The following is a 23,892-nucleotide window of genomic DNA, read 5'->3' as shown; positions in this document are numbered from 1 at the left end:
ATTGCTTTGAGGAACAGTTACACTGTTTTCTTTGAAAGCTAATGATTCTGAGGTCAGACTGTTATTTTTTAGGGTATCCCACAGACAAAAGTTCAGAAAAGAAGTAGAATTTAGTTGTTCACATAGATGTTTTTAAAATGTCAGGTTGCAGCACTTCTAAGAGTAGCAACATTTGATGACCACCTGTTCACCCTGAACCACGTCCTGCGATGTCCGACCGGGGTGGGGAAGTGGGCGACCAAGCTGATACAGGTTCCTGATCCCGGACCGTGCTCCATGCAGGGAGCCTTCGGGAGCCCAGTACTGGATCACCTTGTCACTGCATTGGCTACAGTACTCTTCCCAACACAGTGAGTAGAACTAGACCCAGGTCACACTTGTTGCTGAAGTTGTGTCAATGAATTCATCATCTTCATCCAGCCTGAAGAAGGAGGGTTAAATTGCAGAAGATCAGGCCTCACTGTTAATCTTTTCTCAAAGGAGCCACCTGGCTCCCTCATTTTTTTCAGGAAGCCATTTGAAATTTTAAGGCGCCAGAGACAAAATGTAGGTAGCCAAACTTTTCATCAATATAATTACAGATGTATTACAGTACTTCTGTCAGATTACTGCTTCTTGACCTCTATGGTTACACTACAAGTCAACATTGTTTGCATTTCTTTCTGAATATGCACCCATTCCTTCTGATTTTCATATCTTTGAATAAAGATATAACTTGAGTCAACTTCAGTGTATGCATGACCAGATTGTTTAATACATGTATCTAAATACATTTTGCCGTTGCTATGGTAAAGAAATGCCCATTCGGACGTTTTGTACTATCTCTTGAGACCTACAGTGGGGACCCGGGTCGACCGGGTCGGGTCGGGTCGGGTCGGGTCGGGTCGGGTCGGGTCGGGTCGTAAATTCGAACATTCTGTACCTATCTCTAGAGACCTACAGTGGGTATTCGGGTCGGGTCGGGTCGGGTACAAGGGGGGCGGGTACCCGAGTAGTAAATTCGGACTCGTCCCAGCACTAGATCCTATTCCCACTTCGAGCTATGATCCTGAGAATCTGTTGGCAGTCAGGAGATATGTCTTGCCAACACCTCATGGAGATAGACAAGCCAATCCAATACAATACCATCCCTCTAATATGCACAGAATGAATAGACAGTGATAAATATTTAAGATTTCTTATTAAATCCTGCAGTTGCCGAGGAAACCACATTGCTTTAGTTAATTTAAAACATTAAAACAAAATAGGAATGAGAAACAACGTGGTCAAACAAAACAGTCACACAACTTCCAGGGAGGGTGAAATCTGACCATGCTTGTCATGAAAGGCGACTAACAGGTTCGGGTGGTCAGACTCGCTGACTTGGTTGATGCATGTCATCCTTCCCATTTGCGTAAATTGATGCTCGTGATGTCAATCACTGGATTGTCTGGACCAGAATCGATTTTTTGCAGACCGCCGTCATGCGCCTGAAATATTGCTAAGGGAGGTTTTCAACAAACAGACAAACAGTATGTTTAGTCCTCAGAATGATTATATAGAGCAAAACCCTTAAAAATGATACCTTAACTATTGGCAGTTTGGCAAGGACTACAGGACTAGTGCCAATTTCTAAGGCTGATGAAAACCATTGGACAATAGTCAGAAACAACACACGTGTGAGTCTGGCACACTGAAAAAGATAGGTGTATTTGTTTAGATGCCGCGAGGAGTTTATGAGTCAGATGCGGACCTCCCTGACCAACGAGAGCGTGCAGATGGAGAACACCTGGATCCTGGTCGACTCCGACGGAGAAGAGGTATGTTGTTATCATCAGCCAGTCTGGAAACATGAGTCCATTAGTGGCTGGGTTCTGTTTTGTTTCTGGTTTATTTAGGAGATAAACATACTGTGTTTTCAATTTAGAGCTAGGTTACCTGTAGATTAACCCCGCTAAATTGAATTTAGAACCGAATGTTAAATTTAGCGCGGTTAAATCTACAGGTAACCAAGCTCTACATTGAAAACACAGTATGTTTATCTCCATGCTACCATGACTAAGTAAAACGCGAACTGTGAAGCGGCATGGGTTGAGTTCAGTGTTTTGAGTGGGTTATCGATCTGAATTACGGAATCACCAAACAAAATATGGCGCTGTATATACTCAAGCAGTTTGTTTACACTCTAATACCTCACTCTTACATATGACAGGCATTGAAAGCATAGAAGCACGGCAACTTGGTAAGCTAACATGAGGTGGGCATCCCTAAAGAAAACAAAGCAAGCTTTGCAAGGCTTTCGCTCTACATCGCACGTCACCATTATGACGTCATATCGCTCATTGTGACGCAAAAGATATGACGTCACAGTCGTATATAGAAAAGTGCCAAAATTTCAAGCTCTCTGTTGTCTCCAAAATGTAAATACATTCCCTTTGTTGATTTCTGTCGTGTTTTTCTGCATGAAATGTATTGCCACCCATCCTTTGAATATTGTAGTAACCGCATCTGTGCATTTTGTAACCTGTAATTGTAGATATAATTATTTAAATATGCCTACCGACAATGACTGTAAATAGTACTATTCTATGAATATTAGCTTCCGCGGTGATAGAATTGAGAATGAGGATCACAGGGGTCGTGTCGCATGGGATTGCAGTGGTGCGTGACCCATGATCACAGTGGGATGTGTTGGGGTGATTGGTGTTTTTCGAAGATGGAAACTTTGTCCACACCAGGATCAAAGAATAAGAAGAAATGCATAGTGTGCGATAGGATCAGTATATAAATATACAATTTTTTAGAAAATTTGCAATTTTATTTCTCTTAAAGAGTAATGAACCAGGCTTTAAAACATGGTGCTATTAAAAGTGTGATTAATTTTTTTCGCGGCAGAGGTAAAATATTAGTTTTACAATAATACACTGAAAGAAATATTGTATTTTTTTTTCACTGCAAAATATCATTAACTATAATGGAGACACCAAGGACAATAATTTTCTTCTGTTTCTCCGGGATAATAAAATATGACACAATTATGTTTCCTTGTGTTGACATAATTAAACCCAACTATTTGTTAAATTTAGATATTTCTTGTTATATCGACCACCTCCGTGATCTAGTGGTAGGGCGTCCGCCCGGAGAGCGGAAGGTCCGGGTTCGATCCCAGACCGCGTCATACCCAAAGACGTTAAAAGATGGTACTTGTTGTCACCCTGTCTGGCGCCAGGCATGTAGGGGCTAAAACAAGGACTGGTCGGCTCGGAGTCAGTATACTGTGTCTGAGTGGGGTATTCATGTTAAACTGTGGCATGGTATCTCAGTGAGCTAGCACTATAAATCGTCATCAGTCCAGACAAGTACAAGCAGCCACACAAACACACACGTACATGCATGTCACTATATAAGTGCAATAATCTTGGACGCGACGTTAAACCCCATTTCAGCTCACCTCACCTCTTGTTAATTCACTGAAAGTTGGAACTTTCTAGTCTTATTTTTGTTATTCAACAGGACCAAAAGAGGTACTAAGTTTGATATTGACCTGTATGTTTATATCGTGTTTCATCCAGGATGAGGACCCGTCCCATGCCTGGCTGTACCTCCATGAGAATGACATCGTGTCGATACTGATGCAGTTCCCCATCACTGCAGTGTTTGCTCATGTGCTGAAGGCTACCATAGACGAGTCAGGTATGTAGCATGTCCTGCCTGGGTATGTTGTTTGTTTGTTTGTTGTTTAACGCCACACTTTTAGCAAAATTCTGGCTATATGACGGCGGTCTGTTAAATAATCGAGTCTGGCCCTGACAATCCAGTGATTCACATCATGAGCATCAATCAACGCAATTGAGATCGATGACATGCATCAACCAAGTCAGCGAGCCTGACCACCCGATCCAGTTAGTGGCCTCTTACTACAAGCATAGTCACCTTTTACGGCAAACATGGGTTGCTGAAGACCTTTTCTACCCTGGATCTAGGTTGATGCGTGACTTGGTTGATGCATTTCATCGTATCCCAGTTGCTTGGATCGATGCTCATGATGTCAATCACTGGATTGTCAGGTCCAGACTCGATTATTTACAGACCGCCGTCATAGAGCTGGAATATTGCTGAGTACGGCGTTAAACAGCAAACAAACAATCAATCTTGTCTACTAGAATATGAAAATGCAAGGCAGAGCAAGTTACGTTGAAAGTTATAATGATACTCTAATATTTAAAAGTTATACATACTATGAGAATCAGGGGTTAAGGGGATAAATAGTATATATCTTTTATGTCCTTATGACTGAAAAAACAGATCATGCAAATGAAATCAGTTTGAACTGTTTATGTTTTTGTCAGGCACATCTCACTATCGCATAGAACACTCCCTTGAGGCAGACATGATGAGGACGTTCGCCTTCTGTACCTGCTGGGTGAACCTGTTGGGGTCTGGGCTACAGACGTACTGTATGGCCCGCTACAGACAGCTCAACAAGAGACTGGGCAAGATGATCAGGTAGCATCAGACCCATCTTCCTGAGGCAAGGGATGTTAACTGACTATAAAAGTCCAGTTTCCACCCTTGGCGAACTAGGCTGGAATTACGGAGGGACATTTTGGCTGGACTGATGAGTCTATGCATAGTCCAATTCAAAATCGCGTAACAAAATCGACATCCAGTTCGTAATATGTATTGCAGATTTTGGTCGATTGCAGGATTTGCAAAGCATGTCTACCGTCAATTTAGCGCAGATAACAGATATGTTCCAAATCTTTTCAGGTTTTTAATCAAGGTACTCACATGATTTGATGCACTTCGCAAAGTGAGACCTGTTTTATTACAATGTAGATCTTGATTATCTTCCCTTGGTGCCATCATTTTGTTTGAAGCAATTGCTAAGTGATATGAGATGTGGAATCTGATTGGTCAGTTGAGGGGACATAGAAGGGATATAACTCATAATAGCAACTGGTGGCGCTGCAATCTAACCGAGAAATTCCATCCTAGTTCGGCAAGGGTAGAAACTGGACTTTGACAGTCAGTTAACTCATTTGCCTAGGGAAGATAGATCAGACCATCAGCAATGATGATTTCACAATTCATATTCATTCCAAATGACACTTGTAATACTTGTGTGTCCTACGGATGTGGTAACCCCATACTGTATACACACTCACAATAAGATATTTGTACCGGGCACAATAACTGCCAACTTTGATGGCAACTAACTGAATAGGACAATGACTAGGTCCTTCCAGTTTATCTCACACTCCTAGGATTTACACGGGTTATTCTCTGTGGACTTATTGTTACTTGTTGTTTTTGTTGACATACCTGAAAGAGTATATATATATATAACACACAACAATAAATCTCGAAAATTTAGAATTTATTGAAGCAATCGTAAAATCATGACAATCGATAACCCATCTGTGCTCATGTCGCCACCACCGGTCCACCGGTCCTGAGTAAATCACTCATGATCCACCTGTGACAATTAGGTCCACCGGTCCACCGGCACACCCCTGCCGATAGACTACATCGGTACTGCATCTGGAACACAAAGTGTATATAAGGAGTCCCCCCACCCCATATACAACAGTCGAAACTAGTCACTTACATTGCTCTTGGGTTTTAGCTCAAAACTTTCTATATATATCTGAAAGAGTGTTGTGTATTTCTGAAGAGAACTGAAATACACAAACATGGTCATGAGAGTATTACATAACCTAAGTGGGGGCACGGGTGGCCCAGTCGTCTAAGGCGCCGCGATTCGCTGTGCAGAGTTGCGTCCTTTAGGCACGCCAGAAACCTATTATTGTGGGTTCGAATCCCAGTTCGCCCCCTTTTTGTTTCTAGGTTTGTCAGCACCATACCTGTGCTTGTGGGTTTCACCGAAGTGGTAAACGTCTGAGACCTGCATCACTTGGGGCTTTCCTCCCACATTATAAACCTATTCATTGGGATCGCTATTAAGTAAGAGACTTCTTTCTATAGGCATTAAGACCTATTGTGAGGTTTTACTTTCCAGTCGGGTTAAATCTCATAAACAGGAACGTTGTAATGTCCCTGGGATTTTATAGGATGTTCAAGTCATATTTGCTATCATATCCCAGGGATTTTATATAATGTCCTGGGTATTTTGTTAATGTAACTTCCGTTCAGATTGTAACATGTAATGAAATGTAAAATCAGATGACAAATGTTTTCTGTATATTCCCGAGGATCAAACTCGCAACCTTCATATCTGTAGCCCAGTGAGTGTACCACGAGGCTACAGAGGTGTTGATAAGCCACACTGTTTTTTAGAATGTCCTTTTCAAGATCCGTACGCCAGCAACAGATATTTTACCCGCGGTTTCCTAAGGTTCATGGAAATGTTGATAAATGTTGTTTTAAGTTTCTTTTTTCGGTCTATAAGTATGGAAAAACACAGAGCTTCGCCTCCTTGGTTTATTTCCTCTCGTTTGATATCACAACTCACTCACTCACTCACTCACTCAGAACCGATGTACATGTACTCGTGCCTCATGTAATACTTGTCTTGGGTCATGTTTTTTCAATGTCTTGTGCTGGAGGCTTACAGTATATGTCGTCTTACTTCCAGACAAACTGTGTCCTATGTGTCTGACCACTGGCTCAACTTCAAGGCTCACAACTCCGGCCGGCTGAATCCCGGCGCACTGACGAGGCTCCAGATGGAGTTTGACCAGTTCTTCATGAGGTCCACCTACTGCATCCTCACGGCACAGAAGTACGTTCTCCGCTCTTTAAACAGCATGATGCTCATCTTTTAACAATTGACTGCAAATTTACACAGTGTGCACACCAGTTTTTACGTTTACACCTCCATAAATGCAAAAACATATCAAAGTCTGCTTATTTAAATGATTAACACAAAGATAACTGAAGACAGCAGTAGAAAATCAGTGATATCATTCAGTGCAATAATGCCCAACCCATTCTATTATCAACTAATCACTTCAACAATATTGAACAATGTTGAACAATTAAATTTTTCTTGTGTTCATTGAAATTCCTGCATTCTGATTTGTCTCGTGTTATTGCGTTCATTTCCCAATGGATGTAAAAAATTAAGCCACGCCCACCAGAAGCGGACTACTGTTATTACTAGGAATGTTGGAAAATCCAAATATTACAGTTAAGGGGATTCATTCTCTCACGTGTATCGTCATGCAGGGGCATATTCATTGTCCAAACAACCCTCTGAGACTGAAGGCCGAGAAGGAATGAAACAGCAAATAGTTTTTTTTTTCGCCCTCGCCTCGGTTCCACATTTTTCATGTCTTTGGGTTTCATTTCTAACTAGCATTTTTCCAACTATGTCTTCCCGTTCATAGGGAATTAATGTTCGTATCTGGCGGTAACTGACCATGTCATTTGAAACAGCCGCCTTCTCCCGGACATATTTCTTCCGGTTTGTTGATCTGGCTCGTTACAGTCGGACTGTTGCAGTTCTTCTTGCCCTTTGCCTTGATTGACAGGTGCAATGAACATTATTTTGATCCTGCTCTCCGTTGATTGGCTACTGACTTTATAGGCTTGTCAAGCTATGTGCATAAATTAAACAATCACCTGATAAGTATTCCTACACCGGGAATGTTTATCAATCTCGTCATCTTAGTCTGCTTTGATATTTACATCTGTTTGGTTAAACTATTGTATGTTTTCGTTGGCGAATTTAATTATAAGTATATATTGTGTATTTGTTTCGGTTCAGTGGAGCATGAATCAGAAAACCAATGTGCAAACTTTTGTAAGAATAAGCACATCGGCTTTTCAATTCATACCCCGCTAAATTGAATTTGGAACCGAACGCGCAGCGTGAGGTTTCAAATGTTAAATTTAGCACGGTTAAGTCTACAGGTAACCTAGCTCTACATTGAAAACACAGTATGTTTATCTCCATTCTACCATGACTAAATAAACGTGAACTCTTTGGTGTTAGCAAATATACTGAGTGAAGCGTCATGGGTTGAGTCCAGTGTTTTGAGTGGGTTATCAATCTGAATAACGGAATCACCGAACAAAATATGGCGCTGTATATACTCAAGCAGTTTGTTTACACCGTCATACTTCACTCGAACATATGACAGGCATTGAAAGCATAGAAGCACGGCAACTTGGTAAGCTAACATGAGGTGGGCATCCCTAAAGAAAACAGAGCAAGCCTTGCAAGGCTTTCGCTCTACATCACCATTATGACGTCATATCGCTCATTGTGACGCAAAAGATATGACGTCACAGTCGTATATAGAAAAGCGCCAAAATTCCAAGCCCTCTGTTGTCTCCAAAACGTAAATACATTCCCTTTGTAGATTTCTATCGTGTTTTCTGCATGAAATGTATTGCCACCCATCCTTTGAATATTGTAGTAACCGCATCTGTGCATTTTGTAACCTGTAATTGTAGGTATAATTATTTAAATATGCCTACCGACAAAGACTGAAAATTGTACTATTCTATGAATATTAGCTTCCCCGGTGATGCGGTCGTCAAACCAGCTGTTTTAATCAGAGGGGTTTTATTGTGATTTAATAGCCTCTGATTAACCAATCAGAATCGAGTAAATTCCAAATTCATGGTAGAATGAGTATTTCTCTCTCCCTGTTTTCAGCCTGCATAGTTTAACATAAACTTAGATCCACAAGACCGGCCCATTTTTCCCCTGCTTCCCTCATGGTTCTCTTTTCTATTCTCGTTTATTGTACGATAAACAACTCCAACTCGTCGTTTATTTCTTTGATATAACCCGAAATCTTCCTAAACTTTCAGCTGTCGTGAGTCAGACTTGTGAGTAAACGTTGTCATTACTGTGGTGATAATTACTGCACGTTCAGTTCAAAGTCCAATTTTCCTTTTCTAGTTTTGTGGGTTTCGCTCTCTTGAGTTGACGTTTACTGTGCTGTGTATGCGTTTATCTGACAGTCTGATTTGCAGTAGTTGAACTTTGTTTGAAAGAAGGTCTGTTGGATATCTCATTAGATGAGGGGCGGTCGGGTAGCCTAGGGGTTAAAGCGTTCGCGCGCCACGACGAAGACCTGGGTTTGATTCCTGACATGGGTACAATGTGTGAAGCCTGTTTCTGGTGTCCCCCGCCGTGATATTGCTGGAATAATGCTAAAAGCGGCGTAAAACTATCCTCACTCACTCGCTCAGATGAGTTAAAGATGTGATTTTATTATGTATTTAGTGATTAAATGTTTATTTTTTTTAAATCATCAAATCGATATGTCGAGTGAAATTAGCAAATCATCAACTTATTTTGAAATAACGGGCATTCTGTCAACCTTGTCAAACTCCACGATGACAGTTACATAATGATCATTTGCCATCACACTTTCTTGTGGAAGTATCGTGTTTTTTTTTTAGTGCTATAAGCTCTCGAACCCACACGACACCAGTTTGCAGGGACTAGTTGAACAGTGTTTTTAAATAGGTAACTTAAATACCCACATGTGTAAGAGAAATTTGAATACCCAGATAGAATTACTGATACCCAATGATTTTAAAATGCATGGGTAAAATACCCACAACACCAAAAGCTTATCTGGAGCTCTGGATAAGGAAATGGGTAAGGAAAGACTTACCATCACCAGTTTAAATGGACATGAAGACATCCTTTCCATCCAAAATATTTTTGAGGGCTTTCTTTAACATGTCACTCAGTGTTTCAATGTTGAATTTCTCGAAAACTCTATCGTAATCAATGGGACTGGCCCCTATGTTGTTGATATTGCTAACACAACATTCAGGATGGTTTGTAACCAGCTGTCTGATTGGCCCATTAGACTGAGTAGGGTAGGAAACCATATTGGCTAATGGAAATCAAGGGCGGGTAATTTGAGATGGCGAGAGCCACAGGACTGGATCCAGGGGTGAGTGAAGGTTTGCCCAAATGCGAGCCCTGAAAATACAAAGGACGCATTCAGTCTGCCTCAATGACGCGAGAAATAACCAGTCCTATGGTTCATAGAATCTAAGATTATTAGTCCTGATATTCATGAACATTTTGCCGAACAATCAAACATCGAGATAAGCAGAGCTCCAGATAAGCTGCGTATCTGCGTAAAATACGCATCAGAAATGCAGAAATACACAGTAAAATAAAATCCAAGCGTATCAAATATGCAACGAACATTACAGATATGCTGCAAAAATAAGTTTACCCAAATGCGAGCCCAGGAGATACAAAGGATGCAATCAGTCTGCCTCAATGACGTGAGGACTCATTTACGTTTAGGCTGACGGTTAATTTTGACTCACTCACTCACTCAATGACAGATTTGAGAGATAGAGCATGAAGATCAGTCAGAAAATACATGTGTTTTCTTGTGTAAAAACATATTTGTCTCATCTCGTGATAAGTATATGAAATTATCACTCTTAGCGGCACCTCACATGGCAATATCATCTTTGTCAGGTGACGTGGTGAGATAAACATGTTATTGGACAAAAAGGGACAATCAGCTGAGTGTGTTGTCTGTATATTCCCCTTGTGAAGCAGCATGGGAACCACAGCAGCATGTTGACACTGGATCAGGTTCTGCTGGGTGGGCTGAGAATGATGGTGGCTCTTGGATAAATATTTGCATTCTGTTTTGTTGCTTTTGTGGCTGTCATCCATTAAAAAACCAAACTAATGAAATGTATTATGGGCCTGTGGCCTTACATTTCTGAAATATATCTATGTCTATGTTTACGTCCATTCAAATAAAGGATTTTAAACAAACACAGTCCAAATAATGTCCTTATTAATTATGTGGATTTTCATGTTCATTAGTTCAGTGACATGCAAAAGTATAGAGTGAAAACTGAAATGTAAAATATTCTTCTTCCATAGAATGTACTTACTGTATTTTGTGTTAGTTCTTTGATGCATGGTTTGAGATTTCATTTAACACAGACGTAACAAGTTTATCATGGGGTCTTCAACTTTAGAGTTGCATGGAAAACAGTAGACTTGTGGGGATGAAGTTTATGTTTAGTCAATCTCATTAAAATCAGATCTTAGTTCTTGCTACCGCTAAACAAAGATCTGAGGACATCCCATTACGGGTCACGTCAGAACGACCTTTCGCGAATTTTGACCAACCAATGAAATGACTGACAAGAAATCGACATTAGCCAATCAGACTGATAAGAAGAACATTCTGGAATGGCTTATAGATGACCTTGATTATATCGATATAATCATAAAACCTGTAACTGTCGTTCGGAACACCCTCTGTTAAATATTTCGTGATTGCATGATTAGAAAACACATTCCGACTGTCACTTTCATGATCATCTGGTAAGCGACGCTCTGATTGGTTGGATGAAAGGTTGTTCTGAAGTGACATTTAATGGGATGTCCTTAGATCTTTGTTTAGCGATAGCGAGAACTAAGATCTGATTTTAATGAGATTGAAGTTTCGTGTGCTAATCAGTGTATGTTTGTTTCAGGCTGGGGTCGTGGCAGTTCATGGCAGACATGCCCTACACCTGTGTGTCGAGTGACAGCATGTGGCAGCTGTTGTGGGTGCTGCATCAGGGACAGAGCCACACCCTGAACCTCGACACCCTACCCCCCGTGGAACACTGTCAGGGCTATCTTAAAGGTAGGTGGTAGTGATAGTGGTGGGGAGGACGCCCTACCCCAGTAGAACACTGTCAGGGCTATCTTAAGGGTAGGTGGTAGTGATAGGGGGAGGGACACCCTACCCCAGTAGAACACTGTCAGGTCTATCTTAAGGGTAGGTGGTAGTGATATTGGTGGGGAGGACGTCGTACCCCAGTAGAACACTGTCAGGTCTATCTTAAGGGTAGGTGGTAGTGATATTGGTGGGGAGGACGTCGTACCCCAGTAGAACACTGTCAGGGCTATCTTAAGGGTAGGTGGTAGTGATAGTGGTGGGGAGGACGTCGTACCCCAGTAGAACACTGTCAGGTCTATCTTAAGGGTAGGTGGTAGTGATAGTGGAGGGGAGGACGACGTACCCCAGTAGAGCACTGTCAGGTCTATCTTAAGGGTAGGTGGTAGTGATATTGGTGGGGAGGACGTCGTACCCCAGTAGAACACTGTCAGGGCTATCTTAAGGGTAGGTGGTAGTGATAGTGGTGGGGAGGACGTTGTACCCCAGTAGAACACTGTCAGGGCTATCTTAAGGGTAGGTGGTAGTGATAGTGGTGGGGAGGACGTCGTACCCCAGTAGAACACTGTCAGGGCTATCTTAAGGGTAGGTGGTAGTGATAGTGGTGGGGAGGAGGTCGTACCCCAGTAGAACACTGTCAGGGCATTCTTAAGGGTAGGTGGTAGTGATAGTGGTGGGGAGGAGGTCGTACCCCAGTAGAACACTGTCAGGGCATTCTTAAGGGTAGGTGGTAGTGATAGTGGTGGGGAGGAGGTCGTACCCCAGTAGAACACTGTCAGGGCATTCTTAAGGGTAGGTGGTAGTGATAGGGGAGGGGATACCCTACCTCCAGTACTCAGTAGAACACTGTCAGGGTCATCTTAAGGATTGGTTGTAGTGATAGTAGGGGGTGGACACCCTGAACCTCAATCAACCCAACCCTCATGAGGATGGATAGAAAGCTGATGATGATGATGTTGAGGATGATTACAAGGAACAGCACTTGGCTATTAGCATCATGATGAAACATGACAACAGCAGGTTGATGTACGCAGTTACAAAATTGTAAGGGACCATGATGAAGATCAATTTGCGGAAGAGGTATTTATTTGTTCTGACTATGCAGATTTATCTCAACTGACCATTTAGCACTAGCCATTTCTGTTCTCAGATCCTGACAGCAGGCAGCAGTTGGCAGACAATTTGCTGAGTCTTCAGACATCAGAAACCATATACCTGCTTACAACATTTGCCAACATGGCTCAGTGTCGGCCTGAAGAAGAAGTAGATTTCATCCAGACAGTCAGCTTTGGGGTGTTCGAGGTCAGTCCCCAGTTGGTCAGCCACTCTATTTATGCTGTTATGTTTTTGTTTGTTTGTTTGTTTGTTTGTTGTTTAACGCCGCACTCAACAATATTCCTGCTATATGAAGGCGGTCTGTAAATAATCGACTCTAGACCAGACAATCCAGTGATTGACATCATGAGCATCGATCCACGCGATTGGGATCAATGACATGCATCAACCAAGTCAGCGAGTCTGACCACCCGATCCCGTTAGTCGCCTCTTACGACAAGCATAGCCGCCTTTGGCTGCTGAAGACCTATTCTACCCCGGATATTCACGGGTTATATGCTGTTATATAAGCTAGGAGCTTCAAACACTGACATTCATGCTTGTTCTTGGTATGACTTTGACTGATCAATTTATCAGGTAATTTTGGCTGTTGATAATTTGATTTTGTACAACTGTTTTGTTAAATGTAATTTATTCCCGTTAATTAATAATAATCTTGAAAAAGTTGGCTTCAGTCCTTCTAGGGCAGTCACGGACCATGAACTAACAAAGCTGCATTTTTCCGTATGAGTTGTGTCCCTTTGTTGTGTCAGGATCTTGCTTCTAATCTCACCTTTTTTCCTGATTATGACAGTTCTTCCTGGTGTTTCAAGGTTTGTTGGCACCATAGAGTTTCCTCCCACACCAATAAAACTGAAATACTTCTCAAAACCACATTGACTGCCTCTGTGGTCTAGTGGTAGAGCATCCGCCCGGAGAGCAGAACATTCGATATCCGGCCGCGTCATACCAAAAGACGTTAAAAGATGGTACTTGTTGTTACCCTATCTGGTGCTCGGCATTAAGGGGCTAAAACAAGGACTGGTCGGCTCGGAGTCAGTATACTGTGTCTGAGTGGGGTATTCATGTTAAACTGCGGCATGGTATCTCAGTGAGCCAGCACTATAAATCGGCATCAGTCCGGACTAGTACAAGCAGCCACACAAACACATACACGTACATGCACGTGGCTATATAAGTGCAATAATCTTGGACGCGACGCTAAACCCAATATCACCTCACCTCACCTCACCTCAAAACAACATACACTTCGCTTGGACTGAATATTTTCTGCTTCTCAAGAATTACTTAAGAATATGGACATTTGTTGTTGTCAAGTAAAGGAATACTAAGGATATGTAAGATATTTTCAGGGAAGTAGCATCTCTGTGACGAGATTATTATCTTTCTGTCAGGAGGGTATTATTGTTTCCAGATCTCGTACACGTGCAGCCACACGCGTGAGTTCTGCTCCAAGGTGGGACGAGAGCTGCTGTCATCCATTGTTATCCGACATCCCTTCATACTCTCGCTGCTGCTGCAGAGGTCAAAGGAGGTCATGCCAAAACTGGGAATGGTAAGTGGCTTTAGAGCAGCAGCCCAGAGCGCTTAGGTCAAACGAACAAGGTACCAATATCCGAACACAGGAACATTAACTGTGTAACCCAACATATTCATATATGGATGTCTGCCGGGGACCCCCTGCTGCGTGTGGCCCCTGCCCCCCCCCCCCCCAATAGAAGGGACCATTCAAGGGCTGGATCAAACATTGGAGGTACCACATGAAAGTAAGTGTAAATGAACTGGTTCATCTCACAGAGTACAGAATGGGCCACGCCAGACAAATCTTCCTCTGCATAAGGCCTGCCAGACACCCCTAAAGAGGGTCCCAAAATTTGGGCTGGGTTAAACATTGGAGGTACCACATGAAATCAACATAAAATAAATTATTACACTCTACTCAGTATAAAATACCCATTGCCAGACAAATCGCCTGCTGCATAAGGCCCGCCAGACACCCCCAAATGTTGACCCTTAATGCACTCAGTGGACACTCTGGTAAAATTTGACTAGGGTATACTTTCAAAGTACCAGATGAAAGTAAGTTTAGATGAACAAGTGCATGTTACTGAGTACAAAACGGCCCATGCCTGACAAATTTTCCTCTGCATAAGGTCCGCCATACCCCCCAGAGAGGGTCCCAAAATTTACTCAGTAACATGTACCTGTTCATCTAAACTTACACAAGTGGGGGTCCTGGAGGGTCCAAGTAGGTAATATGAGGGTCCTGTTATGTAATGAAATGGTGTAGTGTACTCAATGTTTTGTTAATTGCTTAAGAGCCTGGAATGAAACTATGTAGACAGTGGTCATGGTTGATGGAAGAAATGACACCCCTGTAACTGCTGTTGATGCGCTGTCGGTAGTCTTTCGTACAGACCCTGAAACAAATATATTCATTGCAGCCCATGCAAGTCTATAATAGTGGGCAAGTCTAGGTTACGTCTGTTTTTGAAAATGAGGAGACTCCCTGGGCACCATTTCTTTACACGTTATGAAGATAATTTAACATTTTTTTTTTTCTGTAAAATATGTGCATATCAGAGACTAGACGTTAGTCTACGTTGTAGGTACAGTAAATATTATTATGCGAGTGAGTGAGTGAGTTTGGTTTTACGCCGCTTTTAGCAATATTCCAGCTATATCACGGCAGGGGGACACCAGAAATGGACTTCACACATTGTACCCATGTCGGGAATCAAACCTGGGTCTTCGGCGTGACGAGCGAACGCTTTAACCTCTAGGCTACCCGAACGCCCAAATATTATGCGTCCTGTGGGATGCAGTATATTCTTAACAATATTCTCAACATTGGTGCATACTGGATGCGTATTTGTGCGTTGCATGCAACCCTGCAGGTGCTCATGCTCAGTTCCAAATAATGGTAATCTTCTGTTTAAGCTCACCTGACTGAACATGAAGTGAGCAATCAATAAGGTTACCTCACATTTAATGTCATGAAAAGATGCTGAGAAGATGGAATGTACTCAAATAATTTTTTCACTTTTCCTTCCCAGATGTCCCTGTACTTGTTCCGTGAGCTGCCAATGTGGTCGTGGTTGCCTAGCGACCCAGACATGCTAGTGTTGAGGCAGTGGCTGCTGTTGTCAGATCTCGCACAGCCGCAGAACCAGCTGGCGAGACTTGTGCTCAGTCGGATGAACTGGAGCATCGAGCGACAGGTAACACAAGCATCCTTAAGGAGATAATAAGAATAACCAACGAGGTGCAAGGAATTATGGATTATGTGTTCGGAATGAATTAATTCAGAAGGTATATAGAATCTGTAATTCCGAGTTGCAAGAAGACAATTCTTCATATTAACTGTTTGTTATTTTCTGAGAAAATATAGAAATACCGTATTCGACGTAATAAGCTCCCCGCTCTAATAAGCGCCCATGGCGATATTTGCTAATATATTGGCTAGTGAACAATCCCAATTAGCACCCCTTCCGATTGATCAATGTACACAAGACATATTTATTCTTGTATAATATGTATGTTAAATGCACCCTTAATTTTGGGAAATTAAATTCTGGAAAAATATATCTGTCGTATATAAACATTTCAGGCTGTCAGCATAAACCACGAAATGTAAGATCTTTCAACTCTGTTGTTTTTCACCAAAATATTATTCTAATAAGAGCCCCCCATTTCTAATTTTGAGAGCACCCTGGGCATTTATTATGTCGAATATGGTATGTGGATTTCCTGATCTCAATTAGACACAGCAGTGCAGTGCTATACCCATGCGCCATGAGGGTTGTACAAGGGTGACCTTGTTTTATTCATTTTGATTGAATAACGATGGCTTCATTTAGGTCACATAATAGAGTTATGTTCGAATGTTTTTTCATTTATAAAAATCATGAGACATCTTGGAGATTTACCCTTTATCAGATCAAACAATCACATCAAATACTTCAATTTCACTACTTTGTTATTTCTGAACAAACGTACACCAGACAGTTTTCATTCGAGCTGTATCCATTTGACCTGTCTACAGATAGATCGAGGTCGTATTCTCCATACTTTATGGGATACTATTAATATCGCTGTATCTCCAAGGAATCGGCAACATTCAGGTTCAACATGCACGCTCAGAATCTCCCCATCAAAGCGTGAGTGTTATCTAAACAATAGAACAGAATTTTCATGAACAAAATAACCGTTTTGTTTCAGACGGGAGCACCTGTACTGTCAGTACGACTTCACCGCCAGGTGGCGCTACTACTTGTGGAGTGTTATTCCAAGTACATATCCAACAGACACATGGGGGCCGTCATTGGAGAGGGGATCAGACAGGTGGGTGGATGATTATCTCGTGTAAAAACTCTGTGGTTTTGTTGTATTGACTGCGAGGCTGATTGTGCTGCAATCTCATTAAAATCAGACCTTAGTTCTCCCTTCCGCTAAACAAAGATCTGAGGACATCCCATTACCGGTTACGTCAGACCGACCTTGCGCGAACTTTGACCGACCAATGGAACGACCAATCAGAAGGCAGCTTTTTCATGCTATGGCACTAATTTCAAATTGACGACTACGCTTCGAAACATATTTTGACAAATTTTCGATTACAAATTTGAAACCTGATCAAAAGAACATTCTGGAATGGCTAATAGATGGTCTAGATTGTATAGATTCAGTCGTTAAACCTGTAACTATCCTTCGGAATACCCCGTGTTAAAGTTTTCAACGTTGCATGATTAGAAATCACACTCCAACTTTCATGATCTGGTAAGCGACGCACTGATTGGTCGGATGAAAGGTCGTTCTGACGTGATCCCTAAAGGGATGTCTTCAGATCTTTGTTTAGCTGTAGCGAGAACTGAGGTCTGATTTTAATGAGACTGATCATGCTGATGTAAGAAACTAACTTCTGCAATAAGCTGAAATATTGGCTTGGAAACCTATTCACTTGTGTCCATAATCAGCCTGTGGCGGAATAGTTCTCCCCGTCTTTTATTCTTTGATTCTTTATTCATGTTGTCAACATCTGCTGCAGAACAAAAGAAAATCCTCGACTAATTTTAAAGAATTTGAAATTAACTGTTTACTTACTGACCTTTACATGTACCATTGTGGGATTCTGGGTTAGAATAGGTCCCCTTGAAACCTGTGCTGGGCACCATTCCTCAAAGTCATCTTAGCGCTACGACTATCGTGAGTTACCATCACCTTAGCGCTAAAATGGCTTTGTGAAACGGGGCTTTGGTCATAGGGGAGACTTATTGGATCAGCTGCTCAGACTCTGCGAATGGTCCAAGTCATTGTACCTCAATGGTGTGCATATTTACTCATGATATCAATCACTGGTTTGTCTGGTCCGGATTCTATACTCACCGCCAAAAGAAACGCGAACCATAGAAACATGTAGAGAAGTATGTACGTTTCCACAGAGTGACTTTATTCTTATATCGATATTGTCATGTGATTTCTAAACTTTACACACTAATCCTGACAGACAAATGGTGAATATCGAGTCATGGGTCTATAACGTCACATGTGATGCCTTCATGTGCATCTATTCACACAACGTTCCAGTGTGTTCGTTTATGTGTTGAACCAATTTAATATTATTTGAACATGAGTAATTCCTCATAATGTTTGAATAATGTATGGCATTCATGTTTCTTTTGTCGGTGAGTATGTTGGTTACATGCTGCCATCGTTGAGCTGGAATACTGGGCCCTGTTCCACAAAGCGATCTTAGTGCTGATTGATCGTAAGTCTATGATAAATCATGGGAATTACGACCAACTTAGCACTAAGATCTCTTTGTGGAACAGGGCCCTGGTGAGTGTGGTGTAAATCAACAACCAGCCTGGGCCCCGTTCCTCAAAGTGATCTTAGCGCTACAATGATCGTAAGCCTATGGTTAAGTATGGGAATTACGACCAACTTAGCACTAAGATCGCTTTGTGGAACAGGGCCCTGGTGAGTGTGGTGTAAATCAACAACCAGCCTGGGTCCCATTCCCCAAAGCGATCTTAGCGCTACAATGATCGTAAGTCTATGGTAAAGTATGGGAATTACGACCAACTTAGCACTAAGATCGCTTTGTGGAACAGGGCCCTGGTGAGTGTGGTGTAAATCAACAACCAGCCTGGGCCCCATTCCTCAAAGCCATCTTAGCGCTACAATGATCGTAAGTCTATGGTAGAGTATGGGAATTACGACCAACTTAGCACTAAGATCGCTTTGTGGAACAGGGCCCTGGTGAGTGTGGTGTAAATCAACAACCAGCCTGGGTCCCATTCCCCAAAGCGATCTTAGCGCTACAATGATCGTAAGCCTATGGTTAAGTATGGGAATTACGACCAACTTAGCACTAAGATCGCTTTGTGGAACAGGGCCCTGGTGAGTGTGGTGTAAATCAACAACCAGCGTGGGTCCCATTCCTCAAAGCGATCTTAGCGCTACAATGATCATTAGTCTATGGTAAAGTATGGGAATTACGACCAACTTAGCACTAACATCGCTTTGTGAAACAGGGCCCTGGTGAGTGTGGTGTAAATCAACAACCAGCCTGGGTCCCATTCCTCAAAGCGATCTTAGCGCTACAATGATCGTTAGTCTATGGTAAAGTATGGGAATTACGACCAACTTAGCACTAAGATCGCTTTGTGGAACAGGGCCTTGGTGAGTGTGGTGTAAATCAACAACCAGCCTGGGTCCCATTCCTCAAAGCGATCTTAGCGCTACAATGATCGTTAGTCTATGGTAAAGTATGGGAATTACGACCAACTTAGCGCTAAGATCTCTTTGAGGAACGGGGCCCTGGCATGGAGTTTTCTTGCAGATGGCTTCAGTTGTCCGACAGAACCAGACCCAGGAGCAGCAGTTCAACAACTGGGCCTGGGACTTGCTGCTGAAACTGAAGCTACACAAACACAGCATCCCCTCTCCTTCACTGCAACTTGCTGCTGAGATGGAGCCACCAGACCTGCTGAAAGATGACCACTTGATGCCCGTTTCCAGGGGACTGAAACTGAAGAATCCTGTGGCCTGCTTTGTGGCTCTCACCATGACTAGTATCGGACACAAGTAAGGGTAGCTGTGTTCTACTGGTAGCCTGTGTCTTTACCATGTCTTTGCCATGAAATATCCCTGTGTGGAGATTCCCAATCTCATTAAAATCAGATCTTTGTTCTCGCTGCCGCTTAACAAATATCTGAGGACATCCCATTACGGGTCACGTCAGACCGACCTTGCGCGAACTTTGACCGACCAGTAGGCAGCTTTCTCATGCTTTACGGCACAAATTTCAAATTGGCGACTACGCTTCGAAACATATTTTGACAAATTCTCAATTACAAATTTGAAACCTGAACAAAAGAACATTCTGGAATGGCTAATAGATGGTCTAGATTGTAAGGATCTGTCGGATGAAAGGTCGTTCTGACATGACCCCGAATTGGATGTCCTCAGATCTTTGTTTAGTGGTAGCGAGAACTAAGATCTGATTTTAATGAGATTGGGGGATTCCGGTTTGGAATAGAAAGAGTCGTAAGAGGAGACCAAATGGATCCAGGCTTAGTGACTGGGTTGATTGATGTGGATTGATGTTCAGATATCAATCACTAGATTGTCCAGTCCAGAGTCAATTATTTACTGGATTCCGTCATATTGCTGGAATAATGCTGAGTGTGGCATTGAACACACTCACTGTCAGTTTTGCTGCATCTGAAATATAAATACCACGGGTAAGGTGGATGGTGTCTGTTTGTTAAATGTTTGATGGAAACTTTATCCAGTGATTATCAGTATATCATTTGTTTAAAGTTCCCCTTGAATTTCTTGTCCAAAATTAAATTCCTAACATTTGTCACAAAAGGTGATATATGGTCAATATATCAGGTCAATATGTGACCTAGTTGATATAGTGTGTCATTGTGTGATGATTTTAAACCAATATGAGGATTAGATGGCAGGTAACTGAGGAGGTTGTTGACCAATAGGGACAAACAACAGTAGAATATGATCCTACACAGATGCCTTGCATCCGTTCTCACACTATCAACCATTGGTTTGTTAGTACCAGACTATGCTTGTTGTATGGGGCGACTAACGGTATCGGGTGGTCAGTCTCACTGACTTGGTTGATGCATGTTATTGTATCTTAATTGCGTGGATCGATGCTCATAATGTCAATTGCTGGATTGTCTGGTCCAGACTCGATTATTTACAGACCGCTGTCATATAGCTGGAATATTGCCGAGTGCAGTGTTACACAACAAACAAACAAACAAACAAACATATGATGTTCTGATATGAGGCTGTTTCTCACTTGTTTCAGCATTACAAGTTTTGTGACCGAGGGTATGGACTACCTGATAAGTCTGACCACATGTAACCAGTTCTCCGCTGTCATACACATCATCAGCTGCATCGTGCCCTACTTCTACGACTCCCCCATGTACTTCCTGCAGAGTGAAGGGTAAGCTGGTGACTGGATCCTTGGAATAATCTCAAATATAGTAGGGGGGGGACCAGTCGTCTAAGGCGCTGCGATTCGCTCTGCAGAGTTGTGTCCTTTGGACATGCCAGAAACCTATGATTGTGGCTTTGAATCCCAGTTCGCCCCGATTATGTTTCTAGGTTTGTCAGCACCATACCATACTCATGGGTTTCATCAAAGTGATAAACGTCTGAGACCAGCATCACTTCGGGCTTTCCTCCCACATTAAGCTGACACGCCGCGATATAACAGGAATACTGTTAAAAGTGGCGTTAAACCCAACTCAATCACTCACTCACTCATAAATAGGGATGGAAGTTTGTCATGGGCCAGTTGTTTTACCTATATTCTTTGCAAATGTCCAACATTCATTTTGTAGATATTTTGTTTAGATTTCTGTTGTAATACCACATGTCCACATCCTATGCATTCGCTCTATTACTAGTTGGTGGGGTGGCTTAGTAGTTGAAGTGGTCGCTTGACACGCCAAAGGCCTGGGTTCATTTCTTACATGGGTACAGTGTGTTAAGCCCATTTATGGTGTCCCCAGCTGTGATGTTGCTGGGATATTTGTTGTAAGAGACGACTAAATTAAATCAGTTGGTCAGACACAATGACGTGTTGACGCATGTAATCATTCCCCAATGACAATTGACTTTGATTATGATGTCAACCACTGGTTTGTCTGTCCCAGCATGGATTATTTACTGGCTGTCTTATATATTACTGGCTGGAATATTGCTGACTGCTGCCTTGAACAAAAAACAATCTGAGGTAATGTTTGCCAGATTTCAATTTCAGATTCTACAATTTCTAAAATGTCCTGTTAAGTACTTAAGTACTGATTATGGTGCTATTGCTTCAATTAAGGTTCTTGAAGATTCAGCAAACCCTTCTAGCCGCGGACGAATCCCTTTTTAAGATGGCCAAGTCAGTTTTGGGTTCACAGTTCCCAGGAACCGTCACTAAACAGTTCACAGACATGATACAGGTAGGTCACGAATGTCCATACAAGGAGCCAGCCATTGATATTCCCAGTTCCGAGGAACCGTCGCCAAACAGTTCACAGACATGATATAGGTAGGTCATAAATGTCCATACAAGGAGCCAGCCATTGATATTCCCAGTTCCCTGGAACCGTCACTAAACAGTTCACAGACATGATACAGGTAGGTCACGAATGTCCATACAAGGAGCCAGCCATTGATATTCTAGGGGATGGCCAGGGATGTTTTAGCAAAAATAATCTGGCTTGAACATGTTGAAGCTTCGAGTGAAATCGGTCCGATAAACAATCTTCCAGATAGGCGAATTATAGGCACATTTAATTGATGTGAACATGTAAGGGTTTTCAACGCTAGTTGTCCAGAAGGTTTAACAGTGTCTGGGCTAACGAGTGTTACTGAAAATGATGATCTTTTAGTTGTGTGCTGTGACCAATGAGTCATTTTACCTAGTGAAAGCAGTAACTGCTGAGTAAAGAGATTCTTGTAGGATCAATGTATTGATCTGGTTCGACAGATATCATATTTTTTCGTTGCAGTCCCAGATTTGCAGTGCTGTGCCGGGGAAGGCGACACTGGTGATCCTATTCTGGCTCAAGGCGCTCATGAAAGTTCCCCGATGGTCTACTGATAGGTAGGGGGGGATAACTCTGGGGGGAATCTGTGGCAGAGTATGTCCCGAGTTCCCCAAGCATGATGTGAGTGAGTGAGGTTTATACCGCTTTTAGCAATATTCCAGCAATATCACGGCGGGGGACACACGAAATGGGCTTCACACATTGTACCAATTTCGGCAATCGAACCCGGGTCTTGGACATGACAAACTAAGGCTTTTACCAGTAGGTTGACCAACCGTTCCCCGATGCATGACGGAAGAGATGATAAAATATAGTGCTATGATTTGCGATGTACTTGACTGTGTGACCATAGCATGGATCGTTGTCCATGTTGTCAATGGTTACTGGACTTGAATATGTATGGCTTCATATTCCCGAGGCAAGAGAGTTAACCGACTATTAAAGTCCAGTTTCCACCCTTGCCAAACTAGGCTGGTATTATGGAGTTACATTTTGGCTGGACTAACCAAATTCAAATTCGCGCACCAAAATCAAAATCCGGTTCGGAAACTGTCGTGCAGATTTCAGTTGATTGCAGGATTTGCAAAGCATGTGCACTGCCAACTCGTTGTCAGCAGATATTTTCCAAATCTTTTCATGTTTTTAATCAAGGTGCTCACGTGATTTGATGCATTTCGCGATGTAAGACCCGTTTTATCACAATATAGATCTTGATTATAGATCAGATTGTTTTGACTGGGCGCCACCATTTTGTGTGAAGCAAACGCAAGTGATCTGAGAGGTGGAATCTGATTGGTCAATAGGAGAGGCTTAGAAGGGACATAACTGGTAATAGCCACTGGTGGCTCTACGATCGAGCCCAGGAATTTCAGCCTAGTTCGGCAAGGGTGGAAACTGGACTTTTAAAGTCAGTTAACTCTCTTGCCTTGGGAAGATGGGATGGCTTATGGCTGTGGTAATTGTATCTCTGTGCTGCTTCCTACACAGAGTCTACGGTCTGTCCCAAAATGTTTTCCAAACAGATTCCTGGTCAGGGATATACCACACTAACTACCCTGCTATAATGT

At 42.3% G+C, this 23,892-nt stretch overlaps 1 protein-coding gene across 1 annotated transcript in view; it reads left to right on the top strand.

The window, feature by feature from the left end:
* Positions 1-23,892, top strand: part of LOC139446754 (ectopic P granules protein 5 homolog) — a 75,369-nt gene that overhangs the window by 11,915 nt on the left and 39,562 nt on the right. Inside the window, exons 7-20 of the mRNA XM_071228064.1 lie at positions 145-350; positions 1,700-1,799; positions 3,552-3,672; positions 4,329-4,485; positions 6,578-6,724; positions 11,437-11,591; positions 12,775-12,926; positions 14,155-14,295; positions 15,797-15,961; positions 16,962-17,084; positions 19,585-19,829; positions 21,082-21,222; positions 22,114-22,234; positions 22,787-22,881. Coding sequence (XP_071084165.1) covers positions 145-350; positions 1,700-1,799; positions 3,552-3,672; positions 4,329-4,485; positions 6,578-6,724; positions 11,437-11,591; positions 12,775-12,926; positions 14,155-14,295; positions 15,797-15,961; positions 16,962-17,084; positions 19,585-19,829; positions 21,082-21,222; positions 22,114-22,234; positions 22,787-22,881 — 2,069 coding nt within the window. The remainder of the gene's footprint in view (positions 1-144; positions 351-1,699; positions 1,800-3,551; positions 3,673-4,328; positions 4,486-6,577; positions 6,725-11,436; positions 11,592-12,774; positions 12,927-14,154; positions 14,296-15,796; positions 15,962-16,961; positions 17,085-19,584; positions 19,830-21,081; positions 21,223-22,113; positions 22,235-22,786; positions 22,882-23,892) is intronic.

This window comes from Haliotis cracherodii, unplaced genomic scaffold, assembly GCF_022045235.1.
Source record: "Haliotis cracherodii isolate W230 unplaced genomic scaffold, xgHalCrac1.p SCAF_6, whole genome shotgun sequence".
Classification (NCBI taxonomy): domain Eukaryota; kingdom Metazoa; phylum Mollusca; class Gastropoda; order Lepetellida; family Haliotidae; genus Haliotis; species Haliotis cracherodii.
Note: the sequence above shows the minus strand (reverse complement) of the source record. Positions and strands in the feature narration are given on the sequence as shown.